Source organism: Cetorhinus maximus, chromosome 9, assembly GCF_964194155.1.
Source record: "Cetorhinus maximus chromosome 9, sCetMax3.hap1.1, whole genome shotgun sequence".
Classification (NCBI taxonomy): Eukaryota; Metazoa; Chordata; class Chondrichthyes; order Lamniformes; family Cetorhinidae; genus Cetorhinus; species Cetorhinus maximus.
In genome coordinates, this window is record NC_135887.1 from 9,286,005 (window position 1) to 9,306,697 (window position 20,693).

At 40.7% G+C, this 20,693-nt stretch overlaps 1 protein-coding gene across 1 annotated transcript in view; it reads right to left on the bottom strand.

The window, feature by feature from the left end:
- The window catches only part of nufip2 (nuclear FMR1 interacting protein 2), a 36,886-nt gene that overhangs the window by 11,791 nt on the left and 4,402 nt on the right, over positions 1-20,693 (bottom strand). The window contains exon 2 of the mRNA XM_078548014.1: positions 16,087-17,799. Within this exon, the coding sequence (XP_078404140.1) occupies positions 16,087-17,799 (1,713 nt within the window). The remainder of the gene's footprint in view (positions 1-16,086; positions 17,800-20,693) is intronic.

The window sequence follows — 20,693 nt, forward strand, 5'->3', positions numbered from 1 at the left end:
TCACCCTGCTACAGCCACCTTTGGACATACCAGAAAATTGGGTGGCAGTTTTTTCTTGGGCTTCTGGAACCCAACATCAAAATCAAATAGGGGTTCTGAGCCCACAACTGCAGGAGAGATCAGCTATCTTCCTAATTTGCCACTTGAACTTTTTGCACAAGGGCAGCAGCCATAAGCACTTTATGTAAGAATGTCTCCTTGCTTATTAAAAAAAGGGCTAATTTTCTTACACTAAAGAGGGCTGACGAAGTCAAGCTTCCCTCTGTTGCTTTATGCTGTTTCAAGACTTCAGTGATAGGAGCACTTGAAAGGAAAAATAAAATTCTTGGGAGTTTAAACTTTCTGCACAGAATGAAGGGTACTTTAAACAAAGTAATGCCCTAAACTTCCCTTTCTCTTTAGATACTTTGATCCTCTCACCGGTACACATCAATTGTGTGTATTATATTTTCCCTTTGATCATTATTTACCGTGAAACAAGTAAATAATACCAGATTTGACAAAAAAGCCAAAGCACTGCCAGGTTTTTGCTGTAAACGAAACAAGGCATTCTGAAATTTTATTCTGAAATTTAAAAAATATAGGAAATACTATGGCATAGAGATTGCTATGATAAAGCTATTTTTAACTTGTTGGCTTGATGCTAACTTAAGGGGATTCAAAAATTTCCCTGGAAAACAATCTTTTAAAGTATACCATGTGCAATATTTTGGTACAATGAGTAAAATGTTTTTGATTTATTTCTCCCCAACATTGCAATGCATTCAAAATATTGCTTCTAGAATAGTGAAAACAGATTGAAATGATGTGCACTGGTATTACTGTATTATTGTAGCTTCCTATATGCTTTTACCTTGTGACAGTCTTATTCAACAAAGCTGCTTTCAAAGAGGCATTCAAATTTCTGTGTTTCAAAATTATGTATGGTAACTTTTAAAATTTAAATAGATCTGCTGAATGACAAGTGTGAACAGCAAAGTTCAATTGGTTTGATGACCAAACATAACATCCAATGCCTTTATAAAAATTTCCACAAAACTCTATTGGTTTAGGTAGTTTATCTAGGAGTTGTTGAACCATGAAAGACTCACACTTGATGGTTGGTCTTCAAGTTAGCTAATTTTAGCTAGGATGACTGAAGGGGTGTTACACTTGGCATTTGTGCTACGTTAGAGGGGAGAAAAAAATGCCACAACGTCTGCTCCTAGTAAGTAATGACTCATGACAGAATTATACACATGGATTACGATAGCCTATGACCAAATTGTCTGCAGCAACTCATTGTAAAAAGTCATTATTGCTACCTGGTTGAGGTACCAAAGCACAGGGAAACATCTCAGCAAGAGGTCAGTATTTTCAGGAGAGCGATCAAGAAAAATGTAGTGACATTTCCTCGCATACAAAAGACCAACTCTTCCAAACCAATGTCTAGACCTATCAAATAATCCACAGTCATACTGGACATGTGCCATTTAGCACACAGTTTTAAAACTACATAGACCAATCTTAGGAATAACTTTCATATTTATATCATTGGGACATTATTGGGAAAATTCAGCTATTCAACAGCTACCCTGTTTGGAAATGAGGTACAATGGCAAGAAAACTCCCCACAAGGAATGCTTTGATACATACGTAGAAGCTCTTTAAAAATGTGAAGTGCACCAGGAGCTTGGTCAGAGAACCTGTGACGCTTTGCTAGTATATGCATTACGTGACAAAGACTAAGCAAACGAAAAAAGGTTCTTAGTTTACTTCTGGGTTTGTACTGGCAGATATCAGAGGGGGGGGGCAGCAGATTGAGCATTACAACTGGCCTCAGCATACTGACATGAGAAAGAAATGTACATAATGTAATATTGGCCAATTATCAACAATGTGTACAATCAGCCCTAAAAGGTGCATTTAAAAGTGCTCATATCCTAACCCACTAAACTCACTCCTGCTCTCACTGACATAACATCGGCCTGTTTCCCACCCCCCCATACCTCATTAAAAATCCTAACCCAAGTGACTTTGCCCCCACCATCTCCAACTCCCTATGGCCATACAATCCTTCACATCAAATAATGTGCATACCCATTATATTCATCTCATCATTGATGTCTTCACCTGCCAAGGCCCACACAAATTCCCTCTAAGCCCCCTCATCTTTGGTCCTCTTCCAATAACTCTTCTATTGCTGGCTACTGTTAAGTACTTTGAAATATTTCCATGTTAAAAAGGTACTATGCAAATCCAATTGTTGTTGGAACTGTGGATGTGCGCAGCCCTTGGGTACCTCATGCAGGAGCCTATATTCCTCGTGCACAAAGACGACAGGAACCATCAGCAAACTATTCACTGTAACTAGCATAAGCTGGTCACCATACAGTAACCACAATTGCAGACTTTCCATCAAGATGACTGGATATTGATCAGAAGCAAAGGTCTTGGTTGCTTCTACCCAACTAAAGTATAATAGCATTCAATATTCACACACGTACAGAAATAAATCAAATTAAGACAACACAACCGTGACACACTTGTCTAGCAAAATTAGTTTTACCAATTATTGGTTTTACTTAAGATTCTGTAGTTAAGACATCAAAAGGATATTCAAAAAAATATCAAGCTCATGAGTACAGCTGGCACATGTGTTAGTTAATTTTAATTGGAAGCATTTGAGTTCTAAAAATAAACTTTTCAGAGCCAAGTTAAAACTATTTTTGGGGCTGGACTAATTGAGTGAAGACTGGAGAAACAATTTCAAATATAACTAAAATAACTAATTAAGCACATGCCATTTGCTAGCCTTTCTTTGCCGTTACAATTGATTCCCCAAGTGTTGCCACTTCAACTTTGTCCAATTTTCTTTAGAGTATAAATCTATATATAATTGCCCTTTCAGTACACTCTTGCTATAACTCAGACGATAATGTGCTAGAAATTAAGCCAAGACAAGCCATACCTTTAGTACTCCTTCCAGCCCTTGTAAGGGGCTGCATTCTACAAGGTCACTGGTGCAAGGCCAGTACAGGATCTCCGAATGCCAAAGTTTTCTTGCTCCTGACCCTCAAGAGGGGCTGAGTGAAAACATGCTACTGAAGGACCCATTCCAAGGCCAGGATCATACCCAAAGATTAAGCAAATTGTTTAGACATGGATCACTTTCAAAGAAGTGCCCAACATTTCAGTGCAATTTATGCCTTTTCAGTTGGTTTACGTCTTGGTTTCACAGCTTGTGGCTTGGGTGGTGGGAAAATGACAGGACCTCCTGCTGATCCCATGAAATGTGACAGACTCAGAAGTATTCGGCCTTGGAGTTCTCCATTAGTGTTACAAAGTTTCTAGAGCGTGCATGGAAGATATGTTGGTGCCAGAATGCTTTTGTTGCTTCCAGCAACTAAGATGAAATTCAAGAAATGCATCTTTGAAGCTTCTGCCAACTGCACTCTACTTCTATGTAATCTTTCGATACACAAACATGCTCAATTCATCCAAATGTCTCAACCTGAAATTTACAAACAACCAGTAACCTGCAAACTTTTCAAATTGACTGGCCTCAGGAATATTAGGACCGTTTCACCACAATGATTACCATAAGTCTGGTCAGCAGCTAAGCATTATAAAAGTACTCCAGAATGACTTGTAAACAACCCAAGGAGAAAAGGGTTCCCATCTCTAACTTGCAAATTATACATTCTTTCCTTCTAATGTTAGATGTCACACTTCATTTACCTACACATGAACTTTTGCAGCACACTTGCACCGAATGGCCTCAAGCTTCATATCCATAAAACAAATCACAGCTGAATGGCATCTTCAGTATCATTAACTTTGTGAAATCCACCAACTTCCTCCCCTTTACTTTTGATACTTTTGTCCTCTTTCTTCAGTGAAATGGTGTGCAAAGAATTCATTAACGAGTCTGCCATTTTCTTCCTACCTATTGTTGGCACTCCTTTGTTGCTTTTTATTTCTGGGACTGAATATGGGGCAAGGGGGAGAGGTAGTTTCTTAGAGCAGCACATTCTGGAACCAACCAGAGAGCAGGTTACATTAGACTTGGTATTGTGTAATGTGACAGGATTAATTAATGACCTGAGTAAAGGCACCTCTAGGTAGCAGCGGCCACAATATATGATTGAATTTCACATTCGGTTTGAAAGGGAGAAGAGTGGGTCTAAGACTAGTAGTTTAAATTTAAATAAAGGCAACTTTGTGAGCATGAAAGCTGAGCCGGCTGAAGCGAACCGGGATACCAGGCTAAGGGGACAGATCAATAGAGAAGCAGTGGCAGGCATTTAAGGGTTATTTCAGAATAAGAATAAACTTATTCTGAGTAAAGAAAAATTCTAAAGTGAGGATACACTACTATGGTTAACTGTTAGGGAAAGCATCAAACTTAAAAAAAAACATACAAGTGTGCAAAGATGAATGGCAGGTCAGATGGATTGGTCAGAATATAAAAAACAGCAGAGAATGACATAGTTTAATCAGGGGAAAGAAATTTGAGTATGAGAAAAGCTAGCTAGAAATGTAAAACAGATAGCAAGAGTTTCTACAGGTATTTAAGAAGGAAAAACGTGAAGTGAGTGTTCATCCTCTGGAGAGAGAGAATGGGGAGTTAATAGTAGATAAGGAAATAGCAGACGAAATGAACAAATATTTTGCTTCTGCCTTCATTATAGAGGATACAAAAAACATTCCAGTAATAGCTGGAATCGGGAGATGGAGGGGAGAGGGAAACTTGGTGAAATTACAATCACTAGGTAAGCAGTACTGAGCAAACTGACGGAGCTGCGGGCTGACAAGTCTCTGGGTCCTGATGGACTTCATCCTAGGGTCTTAAGAGGTGGCTAATGAGGTAGTAGATGCTTTGGGTGTTAAATTTACCAAAATTCCCTAGATTCTGGAAAGATTCAATCAATCTGGAAAGTAGCAAACATAACCCCTCTATTCAAGAGTGGAGGGAGGTAGAAAACAGGAAACTATAGGCCAGTTAGCTTGACATGTGTCAAGGGGAAGGTGTTAGAGTCAATAAAGAGGTTATTGCTGGGCAAGTTCAAGGTAAATCGGGAAGAGTCAGCATGGTTTTGTGAAAACAAAGTCATGTTTAACCAATTTATTAGAGTTCTTTGAAGGAGTAACATGTGCGGTGGATAGAGGGGAGCCTGCAGACATACTGTACTTGGATTTCCAGAAAGCATTTGATAAATGTCACAAAAGATTACTGCAGAAAATAAAAGCTCATGGTGTGGGGGGAACATTCTAGCATGGATAGAAGATTGGCTGGCTGGCAGAAAACAGAATGCATAAATCAGTCTTTGCCAGGGTTGTGACGACTAGAGTCCTGTAGAGGCCTCAACTTTTTACAATTTATATTAATGACTTAGATGAGGGGAGTGAAGGCATGGTAGCTAAATTTGCAGGTGACAAAGCTAGGTAGGAAAAGACATAAGGAGCTTGCAGACAGATATAGAAAAGTTGAGTGAGTGGGCAAAAATCTGGCAGATGGAGTATAATGTAGGATAATGTGAAGTTCACTTTGACAGGAAGAATAAAAAAACAGTATTACTTAAACGGAGAACGACTGCAGAATTCAGATGTGCAGGGGGATCTAGATGTTCGCGTGCATGAGCCACAAAAAGTTAGTATGCAGGTATGGCATGTAATCAAGGCGGCTAATAGAATGCTATCCTTTATGATGAGAGAAATTAAACATAAAAAAGGATGTTGTGCTTCAGTTAAACAAGGCATTGGTGAGACCGCATCTCGAATACTGTGTGCGGTTTTAGTCTGCTTGTAAATGCGTTGGGAGGCAGTTCAGAGGAGGCTTACTAGATTGTTACCTAGAATAAGTGAGTTGTCTTAGGAGGATAGGCTGTACAGGCTCGGTTTGTTTCCACTGGAGTTTAGAGGAGTGAGGGGTGACTTGATTGAAGTATACAAGTTCCCGAATGGTCTTGACAAGGTGGAAATGGAAAGGATGTTTCCTCTTGTGGGTGAGTCCAGAACTAGGGGACACTGTTTTAAAATTAAGGATCGCCCTTATAGGGCAGAAATGAGGAGAAATTATTTGAGGGTTGTGACTTTGGAACTCTGCCTCCGAAGGTGGTGGAGGCAGAGTCACTGAATATTTTTAAGGCAGTGGAATCAAAGATTATCAGGGGTAAATGGGAATCTGGAACTCGAAACACAAACAGATCAGCCATGATCTTATGGAATGACAGAGCAGGCTCGAGGGGTCGAATGGCCTACTTCTGCTCCAATCTCATATGTTCGTAAGTTGTGTACACCAAAAACAATTTTCTGGGGTTCCATCAAAAAATATTTACTGTCCTGTAAAACCTTAGGAATCTTTGAATTATTTTTCTAGTAGGGATGTGAACTTCTCCCAAGTTTACAAAACCTAGCACCCATTCTTGCAAAGTCTAACCACTGACTCAGTGAGCAACATCAAGTGGAGGTGCATACTGAAGCATTGCATTCAATGTGCATTTCAGGCAGTCAAAAAACATAACTGTATTGCTTTTATCAAGCAGAAGAATTACAAGCAACCGTCAACTTTTAGAAACATCAACAGTTGGCCTCTAATTAACCTCAAGGTATTGCTGTTTGCATTACTTCGCTCCAATGAATTCTCCAGCACAGACCTTGAGAGGCCAGGCTGGATCAAAAACAGCTCTACCGTAGTAGTTTAACTGCTTTTCCTTTACAGGTATAGGTGGTCAGATAACAAAAGTTATTCTTGGCCAACTCACAGGAAAAGACAAATGGCCTAGATATGGGGATTGGGGGGAGGGATGGGTGGTAGAAAGAGGGTATTGGGGAGAAAAGGATTGAATGCAATAAAGAGCACTGCAGATATACAGTAGCTTTCACATATTACAGAAATCATGCAGAGACAAGAGCCTTCAACTGTGAATATAAAGGTCTCTAACTGGTTTAAATTAGCTGTGCAAAGTTTAGCTGCAAGCTCTACACTCCACACTAAAGTCACCCCCACACCACTGCATAAATTAGGAAAACACTGCCTTAAAAATACCAGATATGGACTTCCGCTATTGCTTATGGTTTAATGCACCATGCATTGTGCAACCGTATTAAGTTGAACTCAATTTTTGTTTTAATATAAAAGGAAATTACAGGCCAGTGAGCCTTACATCAGTGGTAGGGAAATTATTGGAGAAGATTCTTCGTGACATGATTTACTACCATTTGGAAGCAAATGGCGTATTAGTGAGAGGCAGCATGGTTTTGTGAAGGGGAGGTCGTGTCTCACTAACTTGATCGAGTTTTTTGAGTAAGTGACAAAGATGATCGACGATGGAAGGGCAGTGGATGTTATCTACATGGATTTCAGTAAGGCCTTTGACAAGTTCCCTCATGGCAGACTGGTGAGAAGGTAACTTCGCATGGGTTCAGAGGTGAGCTGGTAAGATGGATATAGAATTGGCCTGGTCATAGAAGACAAAGGGTGGCAGTGGAAGGGTGCTTTTCTGAATGGAGAGGTGTGACTAGTGGAGTTCTGCAGGGATCAGTGCTGGGACCTTTGCTGTTTGTAGTATACATAAATGATTGAGGAAAATGTGACTGGGATAATTAGTAAGTTTGCAGACGACACTAAGGTTGGAGGAGTTGCAGATAGTGAAGAGGGTTGTCAAAGGATACAACGGGATATAGATCGGTTGGAGACTTGGGCAGAGAAATGGCAGATGGAGTTTAATCTGGACAAATGCGAGGTAATGCATTTTGGAAGGTCTAATACAGGCAGGAATTATTGCAGTAAATGGCAGAACCCTTAAGTGCATTGTCAGGCAGAGGGATCTGGATGTACAGGTCCACAGGTCACTGAAAGTGGCAATGCAGGTGGATAAGGTAGTCAGGAAGGCATATGGCATGCTTGCCTTCATTGGCAGGGGTATTGAGTATAAAAGCTGGGAAGTCATGCTGCAGCTGTATAGAACCTTGGTTAGGCCACACTTGGAATATTGCGTGCAATTCTGGTCAGCACATTATCAGAAGGATACGGAGGCATTGGAGAGGGTGCAGAGGAGGTTTACCAGGATGCTGCCTGGTCTGGAGGTTATAGCTATGAGGAGAGAAACTCTGATTGTTCTCACTAGAGCGATGGAGATTGAGGGGCGACTTGATAGAAGTTTACAAAATTATGAGTGGCATGGACAAAGTAGATAGAAGCTTTTTCCCAGGGTGGAAGAGTCAATTACTGGGGGACATAGATTTAAGGTGAGAGGAGAAAACTATAGAGATGTGCAGGGCAAGTTTTTTTACTCAGAGGGTAGTGAGTGTCTGGAATTCACTGCCAGAGGTGGTGGTGGAAGCGGGTACGATAGTGGTGTTTAAGAGGCAGCTTGACGAATACATGAATAGGATGGGAATAAAGGGATACGGACACCGGAAGTGCAAAAAATTTTAGTTGTCGGGCAATATGATTGGCGCAGGCTAGGAGGGCCGAAGGGCCTGTTCCTGTGCTGTACTTTTCTTTGTTCTTTGAGTTAGGATTAAATCTGGAATTCAATTTAATTTTCTCTAAAATAGGAATCATAATTTCACATCTCAATAACAACGAAACATGTATAATTACAAATTATGCAGTCAACTGCTCTAGAAACTCCTGCAACAAAACGTTAACTAGTGTTTGCTCTATCAAATTCAGAATACAAATTATAAGCATTATTTACGTCTCTATTTAATGTATTACTTGATTTCCAGTGCCTGTCTGTTGATAAATTGGAATCTGCATAATTTTGCAAGGACTGGGTTGTAACCATGCGTCGTGCAATGTATTGTTCTACTAAACTGGAGTGTCCCATTAAGACCACAAGGTCTAACTCTTATAAAAATGCATATCCTGAGCTGAATTAGGAGTTGTGGGTGGAAAAGTTTGCGCTTCTGAAGTCTTCTACCTCCCCAAGCTCAAAAATGAAAATGACAACTTATCTTCCCATAAGATAATAAATGTGAATGACAAACCTCAAGTTCCACTCTGTTACATTAGGCTGTATCCACTTCCAAAGGACACTAAGGTAGCATGGCTAATTTTTTGGGCTTAATTAGTGATTCTGCCACCGGCAGTATTCTTAACTACATGCCAAATAGGGCAGTAAGTGCTGGAAATTAAAAGGTGTATAAGACTGCAAACTATTTCAAAATAAACCATACCTAATCAATCTTCAAAACTAAACTGCAGATTATGTGGAATGCACACAATTCCATTAAAAAAAATGTCAAAGCAGTCCATGTGGGGTGCATGAAAAAAAACAGTACTATAAGGGCCCCAAATTACAGTGCCTGTAGGAGGCACCAGAGGCACATGGGCTTGCCTCCAAATTAAACATTCCTTCAGGAAATTACAACATATTCATCTTTCCGCATTTGTCTAAAACCTATTTATATTTCTTCTTCTAAGAGTTATTTCTATGCATTGTGGGAGAAACCTTTAATATGAAATGCCATGCCAAAGGTTTAACAAAATCATACCTTGTTAAGTCATTTGAATTTTTAGTTTACTACCCTTGTTCCTTAATTGATAAGATTGATGTTGCCCAGCTTGGAGACCTCCCAGTTTGCATCTAGGACCAAAAAGGATGCCAACCCGCTGATTGTTCAATCTCATCACTGATGTCAGCTAAACAGCACCTCGCTGAAGGTGGAGCTCTGTGGCAGGTGGGAAAATACACCAAGGATTCTAATATCTCCCCACAAGGAGTTTTAACAATTACTGTACCCTACTCAGACATGGGAGGAAGAACTTGGTACTAAGCACTTTACCTGCACTTACCAAACTCCATTAATATTTTACAATGATTCAAACTCATTGCTGCAATTCGACACTTTTCTCTCCCCTTCAATGAAGACAATCACTTCATGCCCGCACAGACTTTTACTAAATATGTGGACATAGTTCTATTGCAACTTGCAATTATGCTGGTAAGAAAGAGCAATCTGCAGTGGCACAGGTGCTTATTTTCAAATCTCCCTCATCAAAATGAACTGAACTAACATTTTTATTGCAGATATGCATTTCAAAAAACTCTAAGAATCAGTAGTTATCCTACTTGCAAGATATTAACACTGGAAGGACACTTATCTCCTTGCAGACCATTTCTATTACATTTTTCAATAGTTGGGGCAATCAGACATCAAATAGCAGACAAAAATAGCTGGAAAAACTCAGCAGGTCTGACAGCATCTGCGGAGTGGAATACAGTTAACGTTTCGAGTCCGTATGACTCATCAGAACTAAGGAAATAGAGAAATGAGGTGAAATATAAGCTGGTAGAGGGGGGTGGGACAGGTAGAGCTGGATAGTGGGCCAGTGATAGGTGGATGCAAAGAGATTGCCAAAGATGTCATAGACAAAAGGACAAAGGGGTGTTGACAGTGGTGATATTAGCTAAGGAATGTGCTAATGGTGACATAAAGGGTAGAAAGCAGGACGAGCAAGTGACAGATGGCCCTGGTGGGGGTTGGGCGGGGAAGGGATCGAAATAGGCTAAAAGGTGGAGATAAAACAATGGATGGAAATTTAAAAGTAATAAATAGGTGGGAAAAGAAAAATATATCTTAAAAAATATATTTTTAAAAATTAGAAAAAAGGGGATCGAAAAGGGGGTGGGGATGGAGGAGAGAGTAAAATGCCTAATTGGAAGATGAGGTGCTGTTCCTCCAGTTTACGTTGAGCTTCACTGGAACATTGCAGCAAGCCAAGGACGGGCATGTGGGCATGAGAGCAGGGTGGTGTGTTGAAATGGCAAACAACAGGGAGGTCTGGGTCATGCTTGCAGACAGACCGAAGGTGTTCCGCAAAGCGGTCACCCAGTCTGCGTTTGGTCTCTCCAATGTAGAGGAGACCACATTGGGAGCAGCGAATGCAGTAGACTAAATTGAGGGAAGTGCAAGTGAAGTACTGCTTCACTTGAAAGGAGTGATAAACTGTCCACTAATATCCATTACAAGCCTACCGACTCCCACAGCTACCTCGACTACAGCTCCTCACACCCCACTTCCTGTAAGGACTCCATCCCATTCTCTCAGTTCCTTCGCCTCTGTTCTGATGATGTCACTTTCAAAAAGAGTTCCTCTGACTTGCCTTCCTTCTTCCTGAACTGAGGTTTTCCACCCACTGTGGTTGACAGGGCCCTCAACTGTGTCCGGCCCATCTCCCACGCATCCACCCTCACACCTTCCTCTCCCTCCCAGAACCATGATAGCGTCCCCCTCGTCCTCACTTATCACCCCACCAGCCTCTGCATTCAAAGGATCATCCTCCACCATTTCCGCCACCTCCAGCATGATGCCACCACCAAACACATCTTCCCTTCACCCCATCGGCATTCCTTAGGGACCGTTCCATCCGGGACACTCTGGTCCACTCCTCCATCATCACCCACACCTCAACTCCCTCCCATGGCACCTTCCCATGCAACCGCAGAAGGTGCAACATCTGCCTCTTTACTTCCCCCCCATCTCACCATCCAAGGGCCCAAACACTCCTTTCAAGTGAAGCAGCACTTCACTTGCATTTCCCTCAATTTAGTCTACTGCATTTGCTGCTCCCAACGCGGTCTCCTCTACATTGGAGAGACCAAACGCAGACTGGGTGACTGCTTTGTGGAACACCTTCGGTCTGTCTGCAAGCATGACCCAGACCTCACTGCTGCTTGCCATTTGAGCACACCACCCTGCTCGCATGCCCACATGTCCGTCCTTGGCCTGCTGCAATGTTCCAGTGAAGCTGAACACAAGCTGGAGGAACAGCACATCATCGTCTGATTAGGCACTTTAGAACCTTCTGGACTTAACAATGAGTTCAACAACTTCATGATCATGAAGTCTCTCCTCCATCCCCACCCCCTTTCCGATCCCCCTTTTTCCTAAAATTAAAAAAAAATTTTTTTTCTTTTTCCACTTATTTCTATTATTTTAAAATTTATTTCCATCCATTGTTTTATCTCCACCTTTTAGCCTATTTCGATCCCTTCCCCCCACCCCCATTCGGGCCATCTGTCACTTGCTTGTCCTGCTTTCTACCCTTAATGTCACCATTAGCACATTTCTTAGCTAATATCACTACCGTCAAGACCCCTTTGTCCTTTTATCTATGACATCTTTGGCAATCTCTTCTTTGCCTCCACCTATCACTGGCCCTCTATCCAGCTCTACTGTCCCACCCCCCTCAAACAGCTTATATTTCACTTCATTTCTATTTTTCCTTAGTTCTGATGAAAAGTCATACGGACTCGAAACTTTAACTGTATTCCACTCCACGGATGCTGTCAGATCTGCTGAGTTTTTCCAGTTATTTTTGTTTTTGTTTCAGATTTCCAGCATCCACAGTATTTTGCTTTTATCAAATAGCGTAGAGTTAGAGCAGCTAATGACCAGGAGCCAGTTGATCAGATTTTCTCCTTTCCCTTGCATCTGCCCATGCCCCGTCAACCGTCCATTTGAATACCATAAGCACCCTGTCAGGATACATGGTTCAAAAGTGACTTGATTCTGTTAGCTGAGTTGAACTTGGAATTAACACATCATATCAGCTGTAAGTATAAATTTTATTTCTGACCGTACCCTTGCAATCATTTTGTCTGTTGCCATTCAGGGTTATTCCCCACTTTCACATTCTAATATTTGAAACCATTGCATTTCATGATAACTATAACACAACTGATTTGAAGAGCTTGACTTTAATTAGCTAACATAACCAGTGCAAGCTGCATAAATTTGATACTGCTCAACAGCAGGGGTAGGTAAAGATTTGATCAGTAGACATTTGTCAATTGCAACTGGGATGGACTTACCTTCCCAGTATTGGCAATACTGGGAAGATCACAGCAGGCTACTCAATCAATTTAAAGATTTGGCAATTAAAGCTCCCGAGGTCTGATCAATAGGAATTCTGACACCTATATACATATAAAATATAGAAAAAGTTATTACTCCACTCACACACAGCCTCCCCTTAATGAAGCTTCCTGGTCCAGCTATACTTTCCATCACTTGCCCCACTCAAACCATTGCAACTGCGGTAAGGCCCTCATCTCTAAATCACACCTTGGTAGCTCCCCTTTCTCTTCTGGCAAATTCTTCTTTCAGCATCTCACCTTGTTCCACAATTTACACAAAGTTGTTCTTCCAGCCACCCAAATATCAGTCCAAACTTCTCATAACTCCTCTGCTTTCTTCACTCTTTACTGAATGACTTCTCATCCTCAGCTATTTCAACCTCCATCTCAACTCTTCTGCTTTCCTCTCAAGTTTACTAGCGCCCCCCTTCCCTCCCTAAATCTCTCCCTTCATATAAACTTTCTTACATGCATACACAGACAACTCATCAATCTTGTCATCTCATGTGCCTTCACTATTCCTATCATTACAATCACTGATAAGGCAATCTCTGGTCATTTCCTTGTATTGCACTCTAACCACATTACCCTCCCACTTTTTCTCTGTCCGATCCTAGGAAAAACTTTCCCTCAAGTGCTTAGCTCTATGCTATCAAATTCCCAACTATATAGCCTTTGGCCTTTAATGCATCATGCCATCTCAGCAGCTGCTTTCCACCACCTTTTATACCCTTGACTCCACAAAAACTATTACTCTTTCTCATCCTAATCATTCCCTTGCTATACTCATCTCTGCTCTCATTGCCAAACAACTCACTTAGTCATCTGGTTAAACCACTTCAGAGCATTACTGGGGGCTACTAAAAGAGTTCTACCTCTTCTCCACCCCTCGAGTCTTCACCTATTTCTAAACAGTCTGACTGATTGTCCAACATTCAGTATTGGATGAGCAGAAATTTCCTCCAATTAAATACTAGGATGATAGAAGTCATGTCTTCAGTCCTTGACAACGACCACATCTTGTTCACAACCGTAGTGTTAATTTGCCTGAGATAAAACTTCCCACCAGACATCCCCACCAAGAATGCCTATTTCCACCTCCATATCACCCAACTCCATCCTTGCCCCAGTTTTATCTGCTGCTGAAACCCTCATGCATGGCTTTGATAGCCTTTAAACTCATTTATTCCAATGAGCTCCTGTCTGGCCTCCCACTTTCTGCAGACCTGAGGTCATTCAAAACTCTGCTGCCTGAGTCCAAACATGTATTGACATTGGCTTCTGGTCAAAATGTCTCAAATTAAAAATTCTCACCCTCGTTTTCAAATCCCTCCATGGCTTTGGCACTTCATATCTCAATTTCCTTCAGCCCCTCCAGATCACTGCACTCTGGCCTCGAGTGTTTCCGAAGTTAATCATTTCACCACTGACGGCCGTGCATCAGCTGCCTAGGCCCCAACCTCTGGCATTCCCGCCCTATACCTCAGCGCTTCTCTTTCCTCCTCTAAGACACACGTTTAAAACCTATCTCTGACCAAAATTTTGTTCTAATACCTCTTGTGACTCAGTGTCAAATATTGTTTCTAACACCCTTGTAAAACACCTTGGGATGTTTTATTACGTTAGAGGTTCAAATCAATGCAAGTTTTTGTTTATTCATTGAAACTGAGTCTCAAGCACAAACTTGTCATCAAACTATGTATTTCAATGCCTTGTTGGCAAATACACCTCTTGACATGGTACTAAAGTACAGCTCAAGGTGGATTCAGGTTCATCCCCTGGACTGCATTGACTTTATTTCAGCTAGGAGGGCATCATATTTGGTCTCAATATCCTCAAGTAAAGCACGGCGGGGGGGGAAGAAAGGAAGAAATAAAAACCTCATTCAAGATTCCTGCTTTTGATTGTTATTAAATTACCCTGCTGGAAACAAGCACAAGCAATGTGAAGAACAGGATCAGGCTCAAATGTGAAGACACCACACATTGACAAAACCTGGTTTGCACTTTAGACCAAGAGAAGAATTACCACTAACAAAAACTGCTAGTGTGCTGCCAGGAACAAAATAGGTGGCTGGTAACATACAACTTCCAGTGGAAAGATTTATGCAACTTTCTTGATCAGGCAAGATTTATATTCAGTTACTAAAGCCTTTCATCTAATCCAGCTACAAATTTCCCAGATATCTGCTCCAGACTCAAGCTGTAGAATTCAATTTTGGGAAAAAACACAAGGTCATTTCACTTCAAGAAACCCATTTCTTAAATAGGTTTCATTCTGCTTTGTCTTAAGGTAGGCTTTGTTCTACACCACATCTTTGCAGTGCTACATGTGTAAATGCTCCAATTTCAAATTGTAAATGAAGGTCTACCCAAATTTTGAAGCAAGTCAAAACTCAAGAGCAGGCCTGAAGAAAAGCACGTATCTAATCCTTGTACATAATATACATTAGCTTTAGCAATGTTAAAAAATAATTCAGAAAGAGCCAAATCAATTCAAAGCAAACAGAATTTAATGGTGGAAGAGGGTAGGATAGTATAGCGGTTATGTTACTGGACTATTAATCCAGAAACATGGGCCCAAATCACAGCATGGCAATTGGGGAATTTATATTCAGGTAATTAAATAAATCTGGAATAAAAAGCTAGCTTCATAATCTCGTTTTATTAGAAATGATGACTGTCAAAAAAACAAACCACATCTGGTTCACTAATGTCCTTCAGGGAAGGAAATCTATCATCCTTACCCAGTCTGGGTAAAGTGACTCCAGGTGACTCACAAATGGCCTCTGAAATGGCCTAGTAAGTCACACAGTTGCATTCATGAAGGCAACCACCACCATCTTTACAAAGGCATAAATGCTGCCTGTGGCAAAAATCCTTGTGCATACCATATATTATGTTAAAAATAATTTAGATAAAACATAACTAAAAACCACAATTTCAATGGTGGAAAACGTGTCTTCCCACCCTATTAACTATCAGGGTCATGACAACTTGATATGCAATTGGACTAAAGTCAAACCCAATCTCATTGCAAACTTTTAGTCACGTGTCAAAAATTGGAACTCACTGAATTATTCACTCACTATTCACTGGACACTAAAAAACGGTGCTCAAAGCCTATTAAGATTAGCAAAAATCCCTGTTCTCAATGCTATGAGATCCTCAGAAAAGGAGCTGCATTAGAACATCTAATTTTCATTTCTGTGCAAGCTCTGTTGACATATTACCTTTAGTGTGATACATAACAGCGGATTTCAAGTCAAATGACCCAAAGCTGTCTTTTCTGTCAAAGCCTCTGTGGTACCTTGGGTGTTCTTTGGCTGATGGCACCAAAGCATTGGTAGAAGAGGCGTGTTGTGGTGTCTCACTCCCAAAGTCCTTTGGGACAAAAACTATTGCACTTTGGCTTGTAGCAGCCATCTTTTGCAGTTCACTAACATGTGGCTCCGTAGGCAAGGCCATGCCCTCAGCAGAAACACTAACAGCCACTGTGGCAGTCTTCACAACACTGCTGAGAACCTGAGGGCTAGTCCGTTTGTCTAGTTCATAAGCCTTTGGAAACACAGGAATTTCAGATCCTGATGACAGCAGTTCAGCACCCTGTGAGGCCAAAGTGGCAGCACATTCAGCTTGAAACGTCACCTCCAGAGGTGGGTTGTCCACAGATCTTGCAGTGGCTAGCTCAGGGCCAGCACTTGGCTCATTTATAAAAGATAATCCCCATTGGTTCTGGAAAATATCCCCCAGGTTTTGTTGAGTTGTCTGTGATGGCAGCTCCACCTGCGTCGTGCTAGGAAGCACAGATTGCATATTTGAAGGGTAGAAAAAGAGACCCTGCTTCCTTTGTTCCGTGGCCACTGAGTCTGTGCCATCAGGGGACACTGAGGTCTCACTCCCAGATGAGGCAGGCACTACAGTATTAGCAGCAGCAACTGTCTGGACTCCTGAAACACCAATATGCCCATCAGTCACTCCTGAAGCCAAACCATTGGAAAAGCTAGATGAGGTGACAGCCTTTACAGCAGACATGGGAACCTGTGACAAACGACCTGAAGCTTGTGCCTGAGTGTCCACAGCCAGTGACTGATTTGAGGGTGATTTGTTGAGGTTCTCTTTAACTTTACTTGCATAACTAATCTTGGGAACAATTTTTGCACTACTGTTGTCCACTGGGAAGACTGGAGGCGGTTTAAAGAGTGTCCAAGAGTCTTCCTTTGAAGTTACAGATGCTGCCTTTGATTTAGGTCGGTCTTCGTATTTTTTACCACCACTAGGTTTCCCATCAGAGTTTTTCCGCTGGGTTTCACCAGCTCCCATTTTCCCACGAGCTCCAGCTGGACCAACTGCTGTAAGTTCATACCTACCACTAGGCTTAGCATTTTCCAGACGATTTGCCTTCTGCTCAGGTACCTCAAGTTTGGCATTTTCAAGATCCAACTTTGGGGCGAGTGGATTCCCCTCGTGCTGCATGATTTTGTCTTGAAACAAATTTAAGTTCTCAACACCTTTGTCGCTATTCCTCCTACCTTTACGTTTCTTCGGTGTGGTGTAACCACTCTCAGATCCACTACCATCATTGTCAGCTGAATTCTTGACAGAAAATCCATTTGTAATGTACCCAGAGCTGCTAGTTATAACACCATTGAGAAATGATAATGCCTCCTTTTTCTCAATAGATCTGCTATCCCTAGATTTATTCTCAAAGACTTTGTCATTCTTTTTGTCCATACTGTTCTTTTGATTATAATTCTTTGTTTTACTACCCACTCTGTTATGTGCGATAGTTTTTGTTGTGTGCCTGGGGTTGAAATTAGTGTCTAAAAATTGCTTCCTGCCATTAGTTGCGCTGGAAGAAATCAAATTTACTTCTTCGGTATCCTGGCTTGCTACAAATTCAGACTCGCCTTCCGATCCAGCATCACCATTTAATTCTTCAAAACCTAAAAAAAAAAGAGACAAAAGGTTAAATCTTAATTACATTTCTAAATTAAAGTAGCTTAGTTGTAGGGACTGCAAGATTCTCTAGTATTTCAAGCGTACTATGCAATTAATTGTATTCAAATGTAGGGGCACACAAGTTAACCTCTGACACAGCATTTCTACACGATACCCAAGAGTACTCGGAGAGCAGAGGAAAATCCTAAAACTACAAACGGGACAAAAAAAAAAGCACACAATTCTATTTATGATAAACTTCAACGGGTTATTCATTAATAGAATTCTAACTCACTCAATATAAGCAAACAGAAAATGTGAAAATTCTCATCAGCTAAACCAGCCCTTCTTCTGTACTATAAGATTCAGCTTGAGAACTAACTGCTGGAATTTATGTTTTAAGTACATCACGTGATGAGAAATCAAACACCAATTACAGCATGAGGAGAATCAAAATTGTTGAAGATAATCTACGGGTCTTGTTAAACTCAAAATCTATAGTATGGAAGTAACAATAATAAGAAACATTCATAAAGCATAGCTAAATAATTGACTTTAGACCAAGCCACTGGTGAACATATTCTACCACAATGACTTGTCACTCAAAATAGGAGGAAGATCAATAACCTAACACCATCCTCAAAAACTGTTATATAAACTCGCTATACAAGTTGAGAAATATACATCTGTCAAGGTGTGGAGAAGAGCAGGGGAAGAGAAACAGGGAGGAAAATGTAAGAATGGTATGAACTTGATTTATTCAGTTAAGCAGAATCATTAGAAGATAACAGAATTGGTGGAGGATTGGAACAGTAGCAGCTAGTAACGTGCTTGCTTCTCACAGGCTTTAGTGTTTAAACGGAAACTCTCCCTCCCTACTCTAGTCCAAACAAGTCTCCTGAGTTAAATTGAGAATAAAAGTTCCCACTTAAATGTCATAGTATTTAGAGGACACACCAGCTGACAGAACATGCAGCACTCTATTTCTCCAAAAGGACAAAGACAGGATTTTCTGACATGCACATCACATCTTCCCTATCTTGCTCTACTACAGGAATATCTCTCAAGATGTCAGAAGTATTTAAAATCAAAGATTTCCCTGCCTTTAGTATAGGTTCCTACTGCTGATATAGAGGAAGCCTAGCAAAACAGGCATGGCAAAAGAGAGCTTTAAAATTAGTAGGAGCAAGATCTGAGTTGTGAAGGAGATTTACTATTTGAATATAAGGGTATTGGAGAAACAGACTAAAAGTTGATGGAAGCACACGGATTAAAAAACTGCTTTATATTTTTGACTCTTCATTAACTCCAACATGGTCAGCTTGGCTCAGGGATGGCAATGTTGCCCTTAAAGATTGCGGGTTCGAGCTGCACTAAGCACAACCTAAGCTGATTCTTCAGTGTAGTACTAACTGGTCGTCGATCTCCTTTGTAACACCTTGTGCACACAACAGAAACTAAACTTTAGAAATAATTAATTAGCAATGATATATATATATTTTTTTTTATATGATCTTTTCCTTTATTTTTTCATTAGCATACAGTCCACAATTTAGCAGCCTTGTCTAGGCAGTCACAGAACTGGTGCATAGGAAAAAAATCAGTGGGGCAGCGAAGGATGCTCTGCTCATTGTGGGCCTAGAGGAGAATGCCTTTTTATTCAAAATACTCCAGCTTCAGGCTCAGTTAAAAAAAATAGAATTTTTATCTTGGATAGCCTGCCACTGTACAAAGTTTAGCACACATTGGTAAACTCTGATGGATCACTATTCAGACATTAATATTTTCCCACTGGCCATTAGCAGATCCTCATTTCACACAACTTATGACTGTGATGGATTTCTGAGTGAGCACTAGAGACTCTCCAGGGAGTGGAGTACATAATGAAGAATGCAATCTGAAAGATTGAGACATTAATAGCAAAGGTTTGGCCAGAATGTAATTTTCATTAATTTGTCCCTACTTAAAATTTGTTGCGCTCAAGTTAAGAGCATGTGAAATAGGGAATACATATTTTGCCTTCCTGCCAAGCAGTTGATCAGGTACAGCGTGAACCAGTTGCTGAATAAAGCTTTCTCTCTGCCACATTAATGTGACTCCAAGGGGAAGGAAAGTCTGGCAGAGTGCTTTTAATTTAAGGTACTAATAATTTAAAGAGCTCTGTTTTATGTACATATATTTAAATGTTAAGCTTTCTTTGGTGTAAAACAAACATTCAACTTTTGCCTCCACGGAGAGCTGCCGAATGAGTTCTCTTCCTCCCTGCTGGACTGGCTCATGTGATGATCTGGAGCAGGTGACTCCATGAAAGAGTGCTTGGATTGCTTTGGGTACAAATATAAAATTTAAGAGCAGAAACTTAAAAAGACTGACCAAAATCTCTACATATTAAGAGCAGCTTAAGTTTCTTGAAGTCAGTAACTGATGCAGGACTGCACAACTCTATACCTGAAGATTCTATGGTGCTATTTTCTTAAATAAGGGAGGTAAAGCATGCAATACAGAAGTCTGCAAATAAAACAGACAGGCAACTATATTAATTTCTATAATGTTTCATTAAATGGCCCATGTAATTACAGCAACAGTTTACCCATGACCTCTGTTCTGAACAGCACAACAGAGTCTGCAGGAGGACATTACTACTGTTATAATAAGAACATTACAAGTATTTTCAAAGTTTGACTTCTTTTAAAAAAAAGGATTTCACAATAGAAGTTAACAATGCTTCATTTCACCTCAGAATCAAGACATTTTAAGTTAGCCATATTGGTTAAGGGGCATAACTAACAGTTAAAAGTTCATAATCTTTTTGGTAGACTTAATATACCGAAGTCAAAGCCTCATTTCTAATCCCAAATTAGTCTATCACACTGCTCCACCATATGACCACCATAAGGCG